The sequence below is a fragment of the Jaculus jaculus genome, chromosome 1, assembly GCF_020740685.1.
Source record: "Jaculus jaculus isolate mJacJac1 chromosome 1, mJacJac1.mat.Y.cur, whole genome shotgun sequence".
Classification (NCBI taxonomy): domain Eukaryota; kingdom Metazoa; phylum Chordata; class Mammalia; order Rodentia; family Dipodidae; genus Jaculus; species Jaculus jaculus.
This window is the reverse complement of record NC_059102.1, coordinates 27,662,870-27,685,467: the sequence shown is the minus strand read 5'-3', so window position 1 is coordinate 27,685,467 and position 22,598 is coordinate 27,662,870. Positions and strand designations below refer to the sequence as shown.

General features: G+C 38.3%; 1 protein-coding gene across 7 annotated transcripts in view; it reads right to left on the bottom strand.

The window, feature by feature from the left end:
• The window catches only part of Sorcs1 (sortilin related VPS10 domain containing receptor 1), a 600,968-nt gene that overhangs the window by 235,327 nt on the left and 343,043 nt on the right, over positions 1–22,598 (bottom strand). For all 7 annotated transcript variants that reach the window (XM_004659364.3, XM_045156924.1, XM_045156934.1 and 4 more), the window contains exon 4: positions 576–734. In XM_004659364.3, coding sequence (XP_004659421.2) covers positions 576–734 — 159 coding nt within the window. The remainder of the gene's footprint in view (positions 1–575; positions 735–22,598) is intronic.

Here is a 22,598-nt window from a genome sequence, read left to right as displayed (position 1 = left end):
CTAGCTGCTACAGTTCTTATGCTAAACACTGCCCAAAGATCCTAGTGATAAATCTTCATCCCCCAAGGCAACAGTATTGGGAGGTACTTCAGAATGCCCTTAGGTCATTTGACTAGAAGGAAGTGTAGCCCCTTGAACCATCCTCAAGTCTTCATACTTCCTGCTTGATAAGATGGAATGGTTCCTTTGCCACATGCCCTAATCATTCTGTGCTGACTCTCCACATGGGCTCTTGATCATGATACCTAGCCTTCAGAACTGTCAGCCAAAATACACTTTATCTTATCATAAATTGATTTGCTCATGTATTTGACAGAAAGCTGACCAAGACAGCATCTAAATTAAGTACTGCTTCTCCAAACTATGTTGTTCATTACTTAAACTTTATTCTATACGCTGTTACAGAAGTTTACACAGTTTAAACTAGCAACCTGAGGTTCTCTCACGGACACTGAGTTCGGACTCCTGCATGAAACAGAAATGATAACTGAGGTAAAGTGTAGAGCTGATTAGCTAGAGGTCTTGTCACCGGCCACTGTGGCCCCCCTGGTCTGAAGCAAGGTAATCAGGCTCACCTTTTGGTCTTGACTGTATGCCAGAATCCAATCTTCTTGCTTTGGATGGAAAAGCAAACTCTGGATGTAAAAGCTCAGCCGGTACTTTTGATAGGTGGCCCCTTCATCTGAGCTGATCAACAAACTGCTCTCAATCTCTGGGTCTGTGAGTAGCATAATCTGCGGTAAAAGTTGTTGGGGAAGAAAGCAACAGAAAATTAAGTTTGCAAATTTATGAAACTTGAAAATAAACTAAAATTTTGACAAGAAAGGTACAAAAGGCAGGCAGAGAACTCAGCCAAATAAGATCCCTGACTCAGCATTGTTTGCTCTCCAGTCTTGGACCATTGCCCCCAGATCACTTTTACTAAGAAGTAGGCTCACAAGAAAATGTCAGGCAATGGGAGAAAACACTGTCATCTCCACAAGACTCGCTTAAAAATGTGCTTCACTCTTTCTTTGTTTATTTAAAGTTTCTTCCTCAACCTGAAACATTTCATAGTATTTCTTTCATCCCTGTACCTTGTCTCTGTTCCACTTGGTAGAAATAAAAGATTAAGGCCACCCACTTCTTGTTGTAGGAGAGGAAGTCATGGAAGATAGACCCCATTTCTTTTCTTCCTACCCTTTTGGTTTACATCAACAATATCTTGTATCTTTCTACCTTTAGATTGATTCTATCAGTCTCTAGTCAAAGTCTGGACTCAGGAAAGATTTATCTTGGATTATGCAAATGGTATTAAATCCCACTGCATTTACCACCATTGAACCCATGCCATAACTATTTTATAACATTTGTATGCACATGTTTATAGGCAATCTCAGGCTCTTTGAGAACAGGCTATTTGTTTATGTAAATAAATATTCCCAGTAGCTAAAGATGATAGATACAGCACCCTTGGTCCATCTGTGTAGTAAACAACAGCTAACATGATTTCATTAACATATAGTGGAGTGTAAGCAGTAAGAAAGGATACTTAGATGAAATGGGCAAGAATATTGCTAGGTGATCTATATGATTTACTGTGCATTTAATAACTATTCATTGAGGGAATGAAAATGTTTTCAAAGTAGTCATGTAGACTTAGAAATATGCTCAATACTGTTGAATACATATGAATGGGAGTTCCATGGAAAGCACAGCTGCATGTCCCTCACCATCTTTAGCCAAGAAGCTAAAATTCTTGAAAATTCACAGCCTCAGATGCTCGCTTTGCACTGCCATTGGGACGCCTGCACTTATTCATGTTCATATTCATATTTGGAATATAAACAAAATGATAGGCCTGCCCTTAAAAATACTTATTTTTCTCATTTTCCATCTCCAGGAATATGTGATAAAGTGTCTCATTATCATCTCTGTTGGCTCTAAGTGAACACCTACACTGTCCATTTCAGGTGGTTTTTATGCTACCCAGTGATGTCACCCCATCATCCTATGCATTGATATGCCTGCTTCAGAGAGGCATGGAAGAGGCAGCTGTATGATGAAAAGTCACTGACGCTCAGTCCAGGGTATAAAATTATGCGGCAAAAATGCTGTTATTGCAGGAAGAGAGAGGGACAGGGAGGATACACTGAGTCATGACAGGAAAGAGCAGAGCACTGGGCAGTCAGAGAACTCTTCACCCTCAGCATTGCTGGGTCATCTCTGTCCTGTTGCGGCCAAGGCACAGAGGTAGCATAGCAGACACACTGTGTCTGATCTTACTCCGGACGAATTTAAGGTTCCTTGCCATTGCCCCACCCTCCTCTTCTTGCACAAGACAAAAGGGGTAAGAGGAATGCTGAGGCTGTCAGCTGCACTTTGGGCAAGGAAGGAAGACAGTAAGTGCATGCACAATCACAGCCTGATTGCCTCTCCTGCCAGGTTCCAGTGAAGCCACCATAAATTCTGAAAAACGTTATGAGTCTGTCTATCTCATGTTCACCAACAGACACCTTCCCCCAGTGGGTGACTGACAGGGAGCCATCAGGTCATCTGCTAAGTACAAACTCACATAGTTTCATTAAATCTTCTGTGAGCTGTAAACAAGGATGTTTAGATGGCTTTTAAATAGGCAGACATTTTTCCAAATGATATCATATTTATTAGTACATAAAAAGCTGTTATTTTTCTAAAAACAAATCTACTAAGTAATAATACTGCTTTGTGTCCTTAATCACAATTAACAATAATAAATAACAAATATTTGTCCTACTGCTAAAAAGTAATTTCCTTGATTATGTGAAGAGGTCTGCATTTGTTTTGATGATATTTTGTCATCTCCAATTCAATTTACTTTATTTTTATGAAGTCATCTATTAGAAGAAGCAGGTGTGATATGGGAGAGGAAGTGTAATCTAGTTAATAGGGAGCCAGGAAATCAGAAAATCACCTGGACTGTAACATTAGATGACTATAAAATTGGGCCTCTTCATGCAGACCTCTTCATGTAATCATGGAAACTACTTTTTGGCAGTAAGAAAAAAATAATTTTATATTTAGTCATACTCAAAATTCATCAGAGTATGAAATATTTTGCAACCAGGTCATAGTAGAGATAGACTGGAATAATGCAAATACTTTCCAATATATGGATACTTAATATCATGTACATAGAACTACTTAAGTTTGATGGCTTTTCTTTTTCTGCTTGGTGCTAAAAATAGGCATATCAAAAAACTCATTGTTGGGCTGAAGAGATGGCTTAGTGGTTAAGCACTTGCCTGTGAAGCCAAAGGACCCCGGTTCAAGGCTCGATTCCCCAGGACCCACTTCAGCTAGATGCACAAGGGGGTGTTCGCATCTGGAGTTTTTTGTAGTGGCTGAAGGCCCTGGTGTGCCCATTCTTTCTGTCTCTCTCTCTTTCCCTCCCTCTCTCTCTCTCTCTCTGTCTGTCTCTCTCAAATAAATAAATAAAAATAAACAAAAAAATTAAAATTAAAAAACCTCATTGTTGTCATTCAGCAATTACTGGGACCCCTTCTCTTGGGAAAGTGGAATATTGGCAATGTTGGAGGAGTAGGAATTCCCCTGAAAGCTTTTCAGGTAAATGTGGACTACACAAATAACTCAGTAGGCTTTAATTTCTGCAAAAATTCACTCAAGACAAGCAAGCTAACAGGAGTCCAGTTTTATTAAGTCATTTTTTCTTTTTATTACACTAACAACTTTGTAAGACCTCTAGGAGATTTCAAAACAACTTGTTACTTAAGGTAATTTATGGTTCTGTTTCTTTTTATCACTTTATTCTCATCTGTGAGTCAGATCATAGACTGAAATTTTTATTTTTATTTTTGCATTTAATACCACAACTTATATAATTTAATGGAATCATACACATATAAATAAAAGCATGTATTTTGACACACAGTGCTGTGTATTCCAATTGCTTAATCACATCCTTCAAATTAATTGGGCTAAATTAGTGACTGAAATATAGTATATGGTCAATGACCTGTTAAACTAGTATGTAAGCCTTTGTTATTTCAGTGTTAAATTAAAATTCTTTCACGATTTTATCTCAAATAAATTTTGGATTGCCCTGTTGCTCTGTAGATTACAGTGAGTAAGTTAATGAGTAAATAAATTATTTAACAAGTTCTACACAGAAGTTTTAACCTCTATAGGGAGAATGCATAAAAAACATAATCCTGTCTTCAGACATAGGTATTATTACTTATTCATAAATAAGTACTGTCATCTCAATGTGCTCCAAGGGTATTTTTTTCAAAATAGTTTATTTTAATAAAAATATTCTAGAATAATAGCTTTCATTTCTTCAAAAATGTAAAATGTTTCTTTATTTTGCTATTTCAGGATGGCTACCTAAACATTTTCTATCTCTTCATGTGATTTTGCTGTGCTCAGTTTTCAGCATTCTGGAAGATGTGATGAGTAATGGAATGTTGGGATATTAGAAGAATTTGAAAAAAGGCATGGATCTAAGCTCTTCATAATCCCAACACAAGCTCTCCAAGAAGAGATGAATCTGTCTGAGGCATTTTGCTCCATGGCAGGTCCACACGTCTCTGTGAGAATCAGTAAATTCATAAATGAATAAATGAACCCTCCAGCTCCCATCCTCTGCTGAACTCAACCCAGGGCCCATGCAGTATTGACAGTCCAGTCCTCTCACACCACCTCTGCTGTTCTACTTGGACAGGAGGAGGGTGAAGACAAGAGGAAGGGACTGCTTGGAACAGGAGTAATCACTCTGCTCAGATGGACTCAGGGTGATTAGCACCTGTATTACCTATCCCTGTGGGGTGTGCAGACACACATGGACTACATCTGCAGATGGACTATTCCCAGAGGAGTCAATATTTGCTACACAGTCACCTGCCACCCAGCTCCCAGCAACCATTCATCATCCACTTCAGGAGGAGAAGAATCTTTATTTGCTTTACCTAGAGATGAGAAATGAACATTAAATACAATTTATAGATTTCAAGTACATCACTTCTCTCTCCTTTTGGTAGTATTCCTTCTGACAGCCAGTGTGGTAAAAAATTAACTGCATCTGCACTCTTTGATTTGCACGAGATTCAACATATGGGTGTGTGATGTAATTCTATGACAGCTGTCAAGCAACTTTCTTATCTTCCAGCTGTCTACTCTAGACACTCTTCCCACAGGAATGCTACTATGTAGTTTTATAGATTCCTATCTTGGGCATGTTGTTCTTGGCATGTTCATTATTTACTTGTTGAGATTGGGTGGGGTTAATAAGAATGTCACCACTTCTGTGCATGTATTTTCTCCATCGTTTCTTTGGCCCTAAGACAAAAAAAAAAGTGTTCATTTTATGTTATTCACGGCTTGTTTATTCATCTGTCTATTCTTTGTCTTTCCTGGACTTGACTCAAGCACAGGTAATGCCCTGCTGCTGAGGACATTGTTCTTGGTTTGCTCAGCTCCAAATGCTCACATCACAGGTGCATAACAAATGCTTTTGATAACGATCATGGCACCGGGGAAGATAAATGCCAACAATAGCACTTGGGTACTCCAGTTATCTACCCTCTTTATTCAAAAACAAATATTCCACACCCCCTATAATCAGAACAAGAGAATATTTAAGAATCACTGGCCTTATAATTAAAAACAAATAAAGCAAAAATGTCATCAGAGCAAGAAAGTAATTTGATGACCCATGTGGGTGGGAAAATCTGCCTATACTTAACATGGAGTAAGCATGTATCCTTTGCAGAGAGCTAAGGGGACAGGTAAGAAGGACTTAGCAATGGTCAGCTGTTTGGGGGACAGTATCAGGTTAAGTTATACCAGATCCTAGAATGACGTGTGGAAAGAAAACCACTGAACTATAAATAATAGGGACAGAGAAGAAGGTGATTGAAAGAAAATTGTAGTAGTCAGCTTCAGGTCACTAAGATGAGCTTCCAGACACAACACAGTTATGAGAGGACGAGACTTATTGAAAGAGGGGAAGTTCCATCATGGCAGATGAAGCTGGCCTGCTTTCAGAGGTCCAAGCAGAGGGGAAAACCCATAAACCACACCAGCACCACAAGCAAGCACACTTACCAACTCTGAATATAAGGCACTTCACGTAAATTTAAGCTGGAATTCCAAATCCGCCCCACACCTTAGTGCTGGACCCTAGCATCCACCCACACTGATACCTCCTCCAGCTAGGTGGCTGCAGATCTAAATTACCAACTTCAATAAAATCCTGAATATATTGGGAGCCATCCATTCAATCTATCACAAAAACCATTTCAATAAAGACTCACTGATAGAAATAAGTCTGTGGATACAGACACAACATACCCACTTGAGCTAAATCCCATCCCACCAAACTCAGCCAACAATGCTTACCTAGTACACCATCTTTGTCAAAACACAAAATAGTGCCATTCAATACTAACAGATGACGAGGACATGTGGGCAATGGACCATCTCTTTGCGACCTTGTGACCTTCAGGTCACTGCTGGAAAACTTTGGTCTTGTATTCTACAGTCTGTTCAGTGAGTTTACTTTTATATGCTTTTAAAAAGTATTTTATTTATTTATTTATTTGAGAGAAATAGAAGTGAGAAAGACACACACACACACACATACACACAGAGAAAGACACAGAGAGAGAGAAAGACAAGGAGAGGAAAGGAGAGAGAAAGAATGGGCACACCAGGGCCTCCAGCCACTGTAAATAAACTCAAGACACATGTGCCACCTAGTACATTTGGTTTATGTGGGTACTGGGGACTTGAACCTGGGTCCTTAGGCTTTGCAGGCAAGTGCCTTAACCACTGAACCATTTCTTCCGTTCTTATTTTTCTTTTTAATGAGACTGCCTTTTGGGGGGATAGATTTTCAAGGAGTATATAATTTCAGTCCTTCTCATATATCTTAATTGTCTTATCAGTAGTCTGCATCCAATAATTATTATTTATAGCAATAATAATCCATTCAATAAAATATTCTTTGACAAATACAAAGTACACAAGAGACATGTATGTTTGCCAGAAATGACAACATATGAGTGACACTCCTAGGAAAACAATTCAAGCAAAATAGAATTGATAGACCATTCCTGCTTAGGATGCTTGAACACAACCCCTCCCTGGAATCAACTTGGAGAATATCTCAAACCTAAGAGCATCTTTCAGTACAAAACTCTGCTCCCACAGTCATAGATGGCTCCTTGTGCCCATTAATAAGAGGCACTCTCATGTTCACATACAATGTAATGCATAAGGCTGAGTGTTTGTACACAACAGACAAGGAAAATCAAGACAAGTCCTAAACCTGACTTGAAATTGTCTGCATTGATGTATGCCCATTTTCACTAAAGAAAGAAAAAGAGAATGTGTTTAGCGAAGCTATCTATACCATTGAGAAAGGGGAAAGCCTTAAGCATGTGCCACAGAGAAAATAATTGGGGCTTGAGTCCAGAGACTTGAGTTTGAGTTTTTTTTTTTTCTCTGCCACAAATATTTGTGGCACTCTGTATATGCCAAGGTTCACTGAACTGTGTTCTCACTTAGCACTCTGGAGGCAGTGACAGTGAGCTAGCTGATATTTTTTGAGCATCCGTTCTCTATCCAGTATCTTACTATATCTGGAAAGTGTATTGTTCCAATTAACTGCTATAAAAATGTCAGATGGAAATTTTATGTCCATTTGGCAGACAAGGAGATGAGGCTTGGAGAAATGAGGTAACTTGCTCAAGGTCACACAGATAGTGGTGATGCTGTTGTTTACGTAATATTCTTCAAGGGTTTGTGTGAATAACAGTAGGTTTATCCCAGAAAGAATGACGTATTCAGTTCTACGTGCTCTGATAGAAAATGTTGGTTGTGTAAGATGGAGGGAGTGAAAGAATATAGGAGGAAAGGAGATGGCAGGAAGGGTACTGGAAAAGGGAGAAGGAAACTAAGAGGCTCATATTACAAATTTCTCATAAAAAATACTGCCAAATGGGACAAAGAAGGGACAAAAAAATGAGTACAAGACAAGGTTGGCCTTCGGTAGCAAGATAATACAATGATATTCTTGAAAAAGTAAAGATAATCTGGGGGCTGCAAATATTAAAAAAAAAAAAAAAACCTAATTCCCCTATGTTCCTTCCAGTCCGATTTGTTAAATGGCCTTCACATCTTCTCCCCTGTTCTTAGAGCACTACTCTCCCATAATTAATTCTGTGCTTTCCATAGAAACGAGTAAGAAAGAAGTGATAAAAATAGACACAAAAGCTTTGATTTAATGATAATATTGGCGAAATAAATATGACCCCACAGGATAGTTCATAAACAAGTTGATAGAACCAATAAGAATTATGAAACTGTAACTGTTTTCCTAAAGAATGCATCCTGTGTCTGACATCTGAAAATATCGACTTGTTTTGCTGAAGACATAGCTATTATTATAGCAAAATGATCACAAGAAATATGCCAATATGTACTATTGATTAATGGTTAACATTGTGTCATCTGGTTTCAAATTTTAAGCATGGCATTTTAGAAGGAAAGAATGATGTACAAATTCAGAGGACACTTTTATTATTTCAGTCACCATAGAAACTGATTAAATACCTTGAGAATATTTGAGCCACCTTAGAAAGGCCAGTACTTCCCACAGCCTCTGCAAAAATGTAATCAGAACACACTTCCATGGTCATTACAAGTCCTGGAGTAACTTCTCTTAAATCCCCAAAGATCTATAAATGCCAAAAGGTTGTTTCATTTTAAAATGTTAGCTGCTATCATAGACAGCCATGATGCTGGAAGAAACAGACATTCATCTGCACTCATAGGAAAGTTTTACAAGGAATGATGTCCATTTAATGATAAGAAATCTCTTTATTCCACTAGAAATGATAAGAGAAAGCAGGGGAAAATAAGAAAAGCTATCAGTATATTTTTAACATCAATTTAGGTGAGGACAACACCATTTTTAGAAAACTCTCAAATTATGTTCTTGATTTCAGAGTTTCAATAAGTGCCAAGTTAAAAGTCAGGAAAATGAAAAGGGAAGCCCATTGGAATAAAAATCTCTTCTAAAAGTTAGTGAATATAATGTGCCCACATTCTTCATCCTTTCTCTGTTTGCATCAGCATACTGACAAGTATGTTTTAGTTTTATTTACTTATATTAATGTTCCGTGATAAGCTGGCAAATATGCCAGGGTGTATTAGGGAAGATTAATGAGGCTTTAGTCACCAGAGACCTTGCTAATGTATTTGGCTATTAAAGCTTTCCTGAAAAGACTGTAGAGACCACCAGGGGCTTCTCTCTGAGACGATTTGCAGATTACTGGAGTGTGAATCCCTTCTGTGGCTCATCTGCAGAACTCCCAAGAAGAAGGGGCTAGAGAGGGTCACACAGTAAGTGCCTCCTATTAACAAGGAGGTTGATTTCATGGGAAAAATTCCATCTTTCTTCAATTATTTAATGACAGACATTTATCATCTCAAGTTGTTTTTGAGAAGAAAAAGAGAGTGAGTGTGCTTAATGGACATGTCTTTGAGCCTAATTATATTGTCTTCTACTTTTCCTCTGTGCTGTTTTCTTTTTTCCTAGAAAAAACAGCAGATAATCTGAAGTGGGAGACAGAGTAGACGATGCTATCTCATGATGTGTGTTTTTTGGTTTTGTTTTTTTCTTTCTGTAATTGTATTTTCAAGGAAATTCTGTAGCTCAGGCTAATTGCATGTCACAGAAACAGCAGGCTAATGTGTTATATTTAATGGAAAGAGAGACCTTTTATATATTGTTTTATAACAAGCTATCTCAGAGCAGTGCTTTTAAAGGGGCGTTTTGTTTTGCTCATGATTCTCTGATTCAAGAACTTGGGAGAAGCTCAGCTGTTTACTCCGACACCTATGATGTCAACTGTGGGGGTGCACCACTCCCAACAAGGCTTCTCCACTTGCTTTTTTTTTTCATATGAGACTCTTATAAAACAACTCCCCAATGTGAACCATTCAGGAAACTGAGTAAATTTTTAAGAAGTAGTAACCAGGTTTTATTAGAGTGAAAAATTATTGAAATTTATGCATAAATGTGTGGTCTTCTTTAACAGAGTTCAAGGATCAACCTTTCCTTTAAACTTGGGGGCATAATATTGTATCTCAATTAATTCTTTTTATTGCAATATAGTGATGCATTCTGGAACTATGAAATTGTTCCCCTGAGATAGGAATGCTTGTTTTTTGTTTTTGGGTTTTTTTTTTGTTTGTTTGTTTTCTCCTCAGGTATTCCATTACACCATCCACAATCCTTGTCTTTCCACTGTCCAAAAGGCTCCTAAAACATAAAACAATGTTCTTTTCTATCTTGTGTTTATTCTGATGAGGTGTTTTGATAAAAGATAATTTTTCAAAGCAATTCTTAACAACAGATTAAGGTTTTCTACAAACCTTACTGTATTAGTGGCTATTCTTGTGACCAAATTTCTGACAAGGAGTACTTTTAGGGAAGAAAGAGGGTTTGTTTTGGATGACAGTCCCTGGGGTAGACCGTGACAGGGACGGCATGCTGACAGGTGCAGGGGGCACCCGGCCACGCTGCACCCTGCGACGGGAAGAAGAGCATCTGGGGCGGAGCTATAGAATCTCAAGGGCCTGTCCTTGTAACTCACTTCCTCCTGAGCGCCTCCACCTCCTACAGGCTCCTCATTCCTTCCATCTAGCACCACCTCCTCAGAACCACGTGTTCAAGCTCCAACCACCACATCTTCATGAATATTTTGAGCAGCAAAATGTATCCTTATCAGAAAACACAGTTGGGTATCTAGATTTTTTTTTTCTAATAATGGATATCTGTAGCAAACTATAATAATGTCATTTCTATTTACTTATCATACATTGGATTTTTGATATTTATGTCTAAACATGAATGAAAATACACAAAACAGAATCTTCTGGAATATATTCCCCATCCAAACGTGTACTCAGATCACAACAATAGGAAACAAACAAACAACAACAACAAAAAAAAAAAAAAACATTTGAACATCATAAGGTTTATAATCGTGAACATTTTAATACTTGATTTTTTATAATTTTTGTTGCTATACATATGTTGCAGTTATCTTCATGTTGCTGGACAAACACCCAACAAGAAGCAGCTTATGGAAGTAAAAGCTTATTCTGGCTTATAAACTCAAGGGAAATTTTCATGATGGTAAGAAAAACAATGGCATGAGCAGAGGACTGACATCACCTCCTGGTCAACATCAGGTGGACAACAGCATCAGAAGAGTATGCCAAACACTGGCAAGGGGAAACTGGCTATAATAGCCATAAGCACAACAACACACCTCCCCTGGTTAGAATCTAGTTAGCAAATTGCCATCAGCTGGGGATCAAACACTCAGAACGCATAAGTCTATGGGGGATACCTGAATCAAACCACCACAACATACACAGAGACACTCTCATAGACATTTAACAGCTGTTGTATGAGAAAGAGAAATGAGAAAGACAATAAAAGTGCATATGACACTTTCTGTTCTTAGCTTGTGTTTCCCACTTTAAAATAACTTTGCAAATATTTTGCAGGGTATTTAAGATTCTCCTGTGCTGTAACTTTTTACTGGGTATATAGAATTTGATTGCATGGATATGCCACTATTAATCTATTATTAGATGCTTTTTAATTTTCAGTAATATAATATTATGCCCTAATGTAGATTAATATTTTTCATATATTTTTTAGAAGTAGAATGAATACAGAAAATAATATGTATTTTGTAGCCATTTTTGTGTGTACCATCAAATGTCTTCAGGAACAAAAAAAAAGATAGTACTAATTTATAGGTATTTTTTAGACAACAGTACTTTAAAGATTATATCATGAGGCTTTCTCCTATTTTAATAATGCTTTCTGAAGGTTGGAGAGATGGATCATTAGTTAGGTACTTACCTGAAAAGCCTAAATAGCCTAGTTCAATCCTCCAGTACTCACATAAAGCCAGATGCTCAAAGTGATACATGCGTCTGAAGTTCATTTGCAGCAGCACCCTCCCTCTCTCTCTCTCTCTCTCTCTTTCTCTCACACTCTCTCCTTTCCATCCACCCTCTACCCCTCCCTTCCTCCTCTCTCTATCTCCCTCTGCTTTCAAATAAGTAAATAAAGATATATTTTTTTAATTTTTTATTTATTTATTTGAGAGCGACAGACACAGAGAGAAAGACAGATAGAGGGAGAGAGAGAATGGGCGCGCCAGGGCTTCCAGCCTCTGCAAACGAACTCCAGACGCATGCGCCCCCTTGTGCATCTGGCTAACTTGGGACCTGGGGAACTGAGCCTTGAACCGGGGTCCTTAGGCTTCACAGGCAAGCGCTTAACCGCTAAGCCATCCCTCCAGCCCAAGATACTTTTAAAGTAATGTTTCCTGAGATGCCTGATGAAACCTGTGCATTTTTTGTTAATACAAATTGTTTTCATTCCTCTTGATATGGATTTTCTTCTGTTCCTTCTCTTGTCCTTTACATATTTTTTTTTGTGTATTGCCTCTTGAATAGTCATTTTATAGATTGCAAGATTATATTATTATATTTCTCTACTTAAAAGTATAGTTATTCTGTTATTTGTGAGGCTGGTGTATTTTTTGCACATTTTCTCATTTCAACTATATTTCTGGCAAAGAAGATGAAATAATGCTCTGCATATATTATACCACATACACATAGCAGACCCTAGGTAAGTACTTGATGCTTAAGACAATGAAGAGATTAGACAGTCTCAACTGCACAGTATTCTAGTGACTACAGTGAGGAAAGTAGATGAAGAAAACCACATTTTCTGCATTTTGCCATCAAATTATAGATAAACCTTACTTGTAATTTATTTATTGTAAGTTATATGATGTTAAAAAAAATAGTTCATTGCATGAGAAACTGAAATTGGTTAAACTACTATTTAAGACAATTTGATTCTCATACGACATTTTTCACTTAAGCATTACAGGACACTTTAGAAATATTAGGTAGGATATCCCCAATGGAGTTGAAGTGATCCTCGAACAGTAGAAGTAGGCATGGGCACAGTCATTTCTCTAGAGGGACAACATTCACGGTGCTCCGACCTCATGCCTTGTCTTCAACAGATAACACAATAAGAAGGTTCTCTGACCAATGACCACAGGGTTAGTATGGGGGCTACCAAACACTATTAAATTCATATAAATATAAATTATTTTATAGATAGAATTTGCATTCGTTTAATAAAAGACAGTAAATGCAACCTTACAATGAATTTTATCTACAATATATTTTCCTAAAAGATAGAGATAGTCCTCAAAGACAAAAAAATAAATGATTAGAATACTTTTAGGAATTTCAAAAGATAACAAAGCATAACTTTTGGAGGACTATAGATAGATTTTTTTCTTTTTTTTTTTTTGAGAAGATATTTACTTCTTATGTGGTTGTCAGATGTTTGCCATCCTATCATTCATTTCTTCTTTCTCTCTGTAATTTATTGTACCATCTTCAGCATCAAGAGGTAGTCCCTGTGCCAACTAGCATCTGTGTGCTATAGGATGAATGAGACACCTAATGACTTATCAGATGTAGTTCCTGGGCACTGACATAAATAACAAACAGAATCCAATGGAAGGAATCTAGCACAGAGTGAGTGACAGGCACAAATATACTGAACACAGGAAAGCCTCTTTGTGGTCTGTTGGAAGTACAGATAGATAGTACAACAGAACACACTGCGATAGATTTTAAAAGTGTTTGATGTTTCCTAGAAGGGGTAGAAAGGATTTCACAAGAGAGTTGTTACATATGAAAGGGAATCATGCAAGTGTCTCGTGCTTGGTTAGGTAACAAGTTCCTCAGTGTGGCAGAAACAAGGCAATGCGATCTGTGGCAACGTGTGAAGAAATTAACTAACCAAGCAAAGGGGTTTTCACATAAATGGCAACAGAATTTGTTACAATCCATAGGTGCACAATGAAGGTTTTAAATCAAGGGCATTGAAGGACGACAGCTTTTTTAGGATTATCCCTTTGGAATTGACATATAGGTTGCATTAAGACAAGAGAATGTGGGGATCTCAGTTAAGATTCTATTATAATGGTTTAGCTAAGGAAATGTTTAGGAAACATACAATGACAACCTTGGCTTAGGCCATATAAAAATAGCCTTAGAGCTGGGCAGGTCACCAGTTAAGTATTGCCAGAAATATATCCACTAGGAGTCCAAGTTTACTTTACAGTTATTTCTGGCTAAGCTTGTAAGTACTAGAAACTGAAGATTTGCCAAAGCCTACTGCTTGGAAAATTACAACTAAGTCTGAAAACCAGTTCCTCTCAAGGATCTAACAGGAGGGCAAAAATAAAGAAACCATATGTCTTTCCAGTTCAACACTTGCCAATGTAAATAAGCACATGTGCCCATCAATGTTGAACAAATTCCAAAAGCCACAGAAGGGAAAAGGAAGGACACTATCAGGCTGAAAAGAATGATTTTAATGAACTCATTCTTACCTGACTTACAGCCTTAAAAGCTCCATGGTGGGCTGGAGAGATGGCTTAGCGGTTAAGCGCTTGCCTGTGAAGCCTGAGGACCCCAGTTCAAGGCTCGGTTCCCCAGGTCCCACGTTAGCCAGATGCACAAGGGGGCGCATGCGTCAGGAGTTCGTTTGCAGAGGCTGGAAGCCCTGGCGTGCCCATTCTCTCTCTCTCCCTCTACCTGTCTTTCTCTCTGTGTCTGTCTCTCTCAAATAAATAAATAATTAATTAAAAAAAAAAAAAAAAAGCTCCGTGGTTCATAGACCTCATCCTGTCTGATGTAGGTGAGGTTACCTCCCAGATCATTGTTCCTCGGTGTGTTTTCCAGGCATGTCCATGCATAGTATGCATTATTCTCCAATGGCTGCACACAAGATGTCTATAGCTGCTATCCTTGGAGAATCGGGGTACAAATGCTAACAAATGTTGCTTTAGAACTTCTGGACCTGAATGTCTCTTCCACTGTGGTCCACATCAAAGGACACCTCATAAATATTCCTCTGTCCAGCAATGTGCTCAAATGATCCTTCATTAGTTTGCAATATGGAAATTATGTGTTCAAACCAAGAAATGTTAGAGTTGAAATGCCTGTAAGGACTAACATCACTAACAATTTGAGTTCTAGTTTAGCCTTGTCTTGTGACATTCAGAAATAACCCATTGTGCTTGCTTCCCTTTTTCTTTCTGGTAGACAACAACAACAACAACAAAATGAGGATTAACAGGTCCAATTCATAAGGTAAGTTTTTTCATGATTAAATGGAGCAAAGGCAAGGTACAACATTTTCTAAGTGAAGCAAGTGGTGATAAACACAGAAATAATTGCTGTGCCTGTGTGAGAAATATCAGAGTAAAGAAAGAGTTTTAAAAGTTCCCTTGCGTTTTATACACTCTCTGAAAAGCATGTCCTGAAGCCAAAAGGAAATGCAGCCAGCAAATATATTTAAAGCAAGATCTACTTTCGTCAGGTAGCCTTTCCAGACAGTACAGTTGAGGATTAACAATAAATTATTCCCATTTGACTCAGTCTGTTTTAGCCACGTGGTATCAGGTCAGGGTCTAGAATTTGTAGCGATGTATCAAGATCAGCATTCCCAAGCTCATCTATGAGAATAAGGTACAAACTAGTAACAGTGGGAACACTGAGGAAAAGCCCAGACTTGGTGATGCTGGCTACAAGAGGGGACACTCTGGTATGAGTTCCCTCCTAAATGGAGTGAAGACAGAGCTATATTGTTCTGACCTCTAACAACCATGGCTTTTCCTGTTAACTTTGGCCTGGGGGTCGGGGGGCAGGAAAGATATTTTCTATGTGTCTAAAACTGTCCAGTGAGATAAAATTAAGAAAATATGCTACAATATGGGTTTTGGAAAGAAGTAATTCTGTATTCCCAATACCAGCATAGCAGTTCAACCTCGACAGAGGTAATGTGGAGGCAGTGTGCAGTCAATGTGAGACAGCCTCCCATTCTGCCACTGTCTACCTCAGGGACAACAGAAAATTTACTAAATCTCTATAAACCACATTTCACCATCTTAAAATGCTGAATTCAACCAAAAAAGTCTCTATTGTCCCTCTCAGCTCAAACATAGTTTTTGTTTTTTTTTTCTTGGAGTCAAAGAACCAATATGCTAAGGTTATGGAAAACAAAACTCTAGTGAATAAAATCCTATATGCTTTTGAGTACTATATTTTCCAAAGAAACATTCTTTCCCTGTCCTGGTCTCCATATGGCACTGGACCATGACATTTAAATCTTACCTAGATTTTACTCTTTCTTAGCAAAATATTCCAAGATTGCTTGCAATGTAAAAAGGAAGAAAGTCTGTGCTAAACAGAATTTCCAAATTATAGAAACGTAAGTATGCTTTCAAATCTAAGATTACAAAATTTCAAGATGATGTAGATCTTCGTGACATGTAGGGTTTCTCTCTGGCACCTTTATGAAATTTGTTTTCCCCCCAAAGGGAAAAATCCTTCAGTATGACATTAGACTCTTAAGTCCTTTCCAACTAAGGCTCAATTGCCAGTGGCACCTTTAAGATTATATTTACTTCTTTGAGCTAAATGTAAAGGTCACTTTGTTTATTAAAGCTACACCTTTAGGCTAAATATCTTTTCTCACTGTTCTTGCAGAAAAAATGGACTGGGGAGGGAGAAGCTTGGGGAAACAAACTTTATGGATTAATTGATGTGAAACTAAATTCCTTGGCTCCTAACTAAATTTAATTTGGTTTATCCATACTTAAACTAGAATTTCACTTCAAATCAGAAATAAGTCACAGCCTAGAATAAACAGTACCTTTCTCAGCTTGCATAACAAACACTTTTCTTAATGATCTACCATCTTTACGTTTGAAGATTCTGTCCCATTATCTACAGGTGAAACAGTGGCACTTTACTCTGGCTTTTTTTGTCTTAAAGAGCTTCAAGTACCTTCCAGCACCTTGAAATGCATATGTGATGGGATCACACCTATATGCCGCATTTTCCCCCAAATATATCATTTTTCTGAAAGATCTTCTTCCTCTAATGATTGAATAGTAATTTTCATGGTGTATTAACTCTTTGGAGTATTGACCTCACACATGCTCTCCCCTACCAGCTCAGCATCCATACTCAAGCAATTGTTAGGAAAACTACACAGATTGCCTTATAAGCTGCAAAAACAGCCTTAGTCAATTTAGTCTCTTGAGGAGGCATTTGGCCGTGGCAGAACATATAAACAACAGAGGCTAGAAGCAAACAGCCAGGTGCATCCATGAAATTTTAAACTAGGTCCTCTGAAAAGCAAGCAAAACAAAACCCTCCCACCGCCCTTGGAGTAAAACACCAATCAGGATATCACCCAGTGTCATCGCTGTTATGTGTTTACACTCTTCCCGGGCAGATGGACAGTTTGCTTTTACCGCTGTCAGTCCAGCAGCAGCTGCTCCCAGCTGAAAGCTCTACAGGACTCAGCTTGTGCCCATGGAGTCTGGACACCACTGAGCACCTCATCCCCAGGGAGATGCGGGACGCCAGGGAAACTAAAGCTGACACATTTGATCCAGAACAGCAGGTCTGCATAGACTACAAAATAGAGCCATTTGTACTTGACCTTTGAGATATAAGGAAGCATTTCTTAATGACTGCAAATGGAGTTGCTTTCTGTCCCCTTTACTCTTCTATTCCCTACAAGAAATTCTGAAGTTTCTCAGATTTAGGAATGAGAGTTGGCAGATTATGTGCTACATGCTTGTTCAACATTGCAATATTTGACTAAAGGGATGCGACAGGACCTAACAGAGGATCAGAGTTATCTTAGGGTCCAATGTTGCTCTAAGACAGGCAAGGCTTCTGTTTTTGAAGTACAAATACAATGGAACAAACGGTCTTACTTGCAATCTATCTGTAGTTGGTGGTGTCGTCTAATACTTTAGCTCTAAACTATGATTTGAATTTTCCAAGCAAGAAACATCATCCCATTATTAATTAAATGCAACAGTGGGTTTTATACATTGTAAAAAGCAATAGTTTACTTCCATGTATCATTCTGAAAAGTAAAACATATTCCCTAAATAATATTTGCACAAAACAAACATATGAATATAAGATTTCTTTGAAAGAATATATCTCTGTCAGAATATTTTGAGACTTGTGCCAAAAATAAATTAATTAATAAAACAATACAAGTGTTACTGGGTTATTGCGCTGTATTTCAACAGAGCAATGGCCCCATAGGATGAGTGGTCACAGGTATATAGAGTGTAGTTCAAGCTTCAGAACAAACAGGAGCTGGGTTATGCAAGCCTCTCCAGTCCTTCCAAAACACCTTGAGTGTAGTGCTAAACACAAACCTTACATCTTACTGTATCTTTATCTGTATCACCTCTACTGGGTTGGCATATGTGCAGAAGGTAGTGATTCTTTTACTTTTGCTCACTACCTCTAGGGCCTTTTGCACTCAGATAGGTGTAAATTGATGCTTGTTTATTGAATGCACCAGGAAAAATATAAACTTATCTAACAATTTGTTCATAAGCTATCACCCAATATATGAATAACTCATATTCATATATAATAGCATAAAATGTATTTTAGTTTACATAGTTTTAAGGACAGCATGGCATAGGGATAAAGTAAAGAAGAAAGAGTAAAGATCAGAGAAGAAATAATATATAAGAAAGTCTGTAAACAGTATTTTGTGTAGCACATGTACATTAACCATTAGTCATCCAAAAATATTTTATTTACTAGCAAGCAGAGAAAGGATAGTGAGAGACGGAGGGACAAAAAGAGAGAGAGAAAAAAAGAAAGAAAGAAAGAAAGAAAGAAAGAAAGAAAGAAAGAAAGAAAGAAAGAAAGAAAGAAAAGAGAATGGGCACCAGAATTTCCAGCTGCTGCAAATGATCTCCAGATGCATGTACTGCTTGGTGCATCTGGTTTTATATGGGTCCTGGGGAATCAAACCTAAGTCATTAGGCTTTACAGGCAAGTGTCTTAACTTCAGAGCCATCTCCTCAGCCCAAAATTTATTTTTTTTTATTCATGAGCCTATTAATACCAACACTGTCTTTATCCATATTTAATAACCCTTTTAAAAGTCTATGCTTATTAACATAGCTTTGTCAATATTCTGTTAGTTGGGTACTACTAAACGTACTACCATTTTGCAGATTAATACACTGAGGCCAGGCAAGAGTCTATGACTAGACAGAGATCGTGTAGAGAAAAGATTCCCAAACTTGCATTTCACATGGGCAGGCAAGGCCCAGTGCTTGAGTTCTCATGCTCTGTTCTGCATGTAGGCATTCATGGCACAGCTCCATTTTCACAGTTCATGTCACTTGTCCAGGCACAAGAGAGATGTGCTCATCGATAATACCTCCCGGTGTTGACACTTTCCTTGCTGAGTACATCTCCCATTCTCTAAGATAGCAGGTAAATAAGCCTCTTGGGTTCCTGACAAAGCCTCGAGCTGCCATGTACACTGAGAGGTGCAGTCAGTAGAAATGTCTGATGTAGTTTAATCAAAGAATGTAGTTTAGTCAAAGGTGCTAGTATGGATATGTTCAGGTAAGATTTATGAGCAGAGAAAGCAGAAAAATGCATTGTCAATGGGATTCATGGTTTAATTTTTTTTAATGTGTGTGTGTGTATATATATATATATAATGTTGCAGTCATGTTCACATTGCTGGTAGAAATCACATTACCGGTCAGCTGGCCCAACCTCAAAGGTTGTAATCTCATACAATTGCAGAGATTTCATTTCTGTGCCATACTCTTCTGCTCACACAAGTCCATTTCCACACAAAGCAACACTTTGTAAGTTCTCAGGACACAGGCATAACAGCAAGCCTCTCTCACAAACTGCCTCTAGCCCAGTCCAGGCAAAGCTCTCTCTCACCCTCACAAGCAAAAGCTCACAGTCCATAATTCTTACTGCATTCTGGTCTTTCAATTCTCACCAGAATAGTCCATCAAGCTGTACTTACAGCACTGCAAGGTATTTCTTAGACCAAGGTTTCAATTCCTTCCACCTTTCTCTTAGAAATTAGCTCCAAAAGGCCAAAGCCACATAGTCAGGTGTCTCAGCAACACCCCTCCTCAGTACCAACATTACTGTTGCAGTCAGGTTTGCATTGCTGGCAGAAATCACACAATCAAGAGCAGTTTGTAGGGAAAAATGGACTTATTTTGGCTTATAGAATTGAGGGGAAACTCCATGATGAGGGGAAACAATGGCATGAGCAAAAGATGGACTTCACCTCCTGGCCAACATAAGGTGGATTTTAGCAAGAGGAGAGTATGCCAAACACTGGCAAGGGGAAATTGGGGAAATTGGCTATAACTCCCATAAGTCTGCCACCAACAATACACTGCCTCTAGGAGGAGTTAATTCCCAAATTTCCACCAGCTGGGAACCTAGCAGTCAAAACACCTAAGTTTATGGGGGGCACCTGAATCAAACTACAACACACACACACACACATGTATATATGTGTATGTATTCACACACACATATATATGTATATGAACACAAACACACACATATATATGTGTATGTACACACACACACACACACACACATACATAAAGTACTTGTTTGATGCACGTAATGGCAGGATGGGCCCATCCTTCACTCAGGGATGATATCCTTTTCACTTAGATGTAACAACATCATGTCTGTGTATACCATACTTGAAGTCAACCTACATCAGCCAGTTTGTATAATTTAATAGCAGGAGCTTAACCAACATATCCAAAATTGAAAAATCACAGTTCAGTAATGAAGATAGTGTTCTTGAATACATAGTAGTTTACAAAGTAAGTATCAGTGGCAAATATACGAAACAGGAAAACTAAGTCACATTACAGAAGCTAGTTTTTTTTTTTTCTGTTGCATGTTTATATGTGCCTTGTGTATATGCATTTGTCTGTTCATACATGTATACATAGGTATATGTGGTTAATACACACATTTGCCAGAGGTTGACACCGAATGGCTTCCTTTATCACTCTCTACCTTTTATTTATGAAACAGGCTCTATTATTGAACTCAGAGTTCATCAAGTTAACTAGACAAATACTCACAGTCTGGTGCTAGACTTTATTCTCGCATCTCTACACATCTGAGTGAATAGACTGTGTCCTCTCACTTTTACGGTGGAAGCTTGTTAGAATACAAGCTGTTCTGATCCTGGCTACACTTTGGATCTCTTCTTCCACAGGTCTCACTTCTTCATGCCTGGGGATCTCAGTTACATATCTTGATTCACTCTAGCTTATGTACTTTATTGACTAACACAAAGAATGTAGGGAGAGTAACATTTCCTGGAAGTTATGAACAGCTCATAAAAGAGCTTCTAAATGCACTACTTGTTGGAACCCTAACAGCCAAGGAATGCGACACGGGAGATGATCAAGCTGCTCCATCTCAGCTCCTCATGTAGCTTTGTAGTGGAAAATGGCTGGAGAAAGTCTCCTAGTAGAGTTGATTTCGATCTAACAGGGTACTTTTCTTATCAAAACCTCCAAAGATCTACTGTACAGATGACACCTGTTAGTAAAACTGACATGCAACCATTTATCGATCAGCCTACCAGAGCTCGATAAATTTGAGGAGGTTATGGGCCTAATGTTGAGGATCAAAAAAAGGAAGGAATTTTGAAATGTGAGTGTTGGACAAGAGTGGGAATATAAATAAATGGGTGGGAGAGAAAGAGTGAAAAGGCACTTGTAGTCAATGCTGCATCAAGAAAAGCCTTTTGTTATTTAAAACAGAGGACAGTGTGCCTAGGGACTAATTTGGCTAGTAGCTATCTCAGTTTCCATTTGGAAACATAATTAACAATGGTGAATGGAAATAACTAATCTCTCACTCTTGGGGAAAATTCATAGTAAAGTGCTATTTGTCAGAGAAAACAATGGGGGCTTGAGTTCTGGAATGTAGACATAAGGAGCTCCTTCCAGGGCAGTGAACCATGGACTCGGCAGCCGTGCTTATGGGGGTTCTGCAGGATTAAATTTATGATGGAAGTACAGGTAGCTCCAAGCCCCCCAGGTCTGTGAAAGATCTCTGCTCTAGAAAAGCAGACTATACACAAGTGTCCATAACATCCTTCTTAAAGTGAAGGTCAAGGGCCGTTATTCTCAAATTCAAAGGATCTTGAGTTTAAATCACCACAGCCAAATCCTTCCACAGAGCCATCAGCAGGAAAGGGGGTGCTTGTCTCTCAGTCAGAATAGCAACCTCTGAATATGGGGATTCTTGAAATTAAGGGGGGGGGCATTACTTGTGCCTCTTAGTTTCTGGTACAATAATTTTAATGACTATAATTGAAATTATATCACTTACTCACCTTAACCTCAAATTTTCCAATCTTGAAAGGCTTAGACTCAAACTTTTCCCCTAGTCCATTACAGGAATCTTTGTGTCTTATCCATGAATGATATAGAATGGTGTTTACACGAGGGAGTAGGATTTATTTGCTTTCTCTCAAGATCAGTGGCCTGGTACTTAGAAATGCATTCTGTATTCCTGCATGTGTTAGGGTTTGCTTACACGCCCTTGCCCCTGTCTGA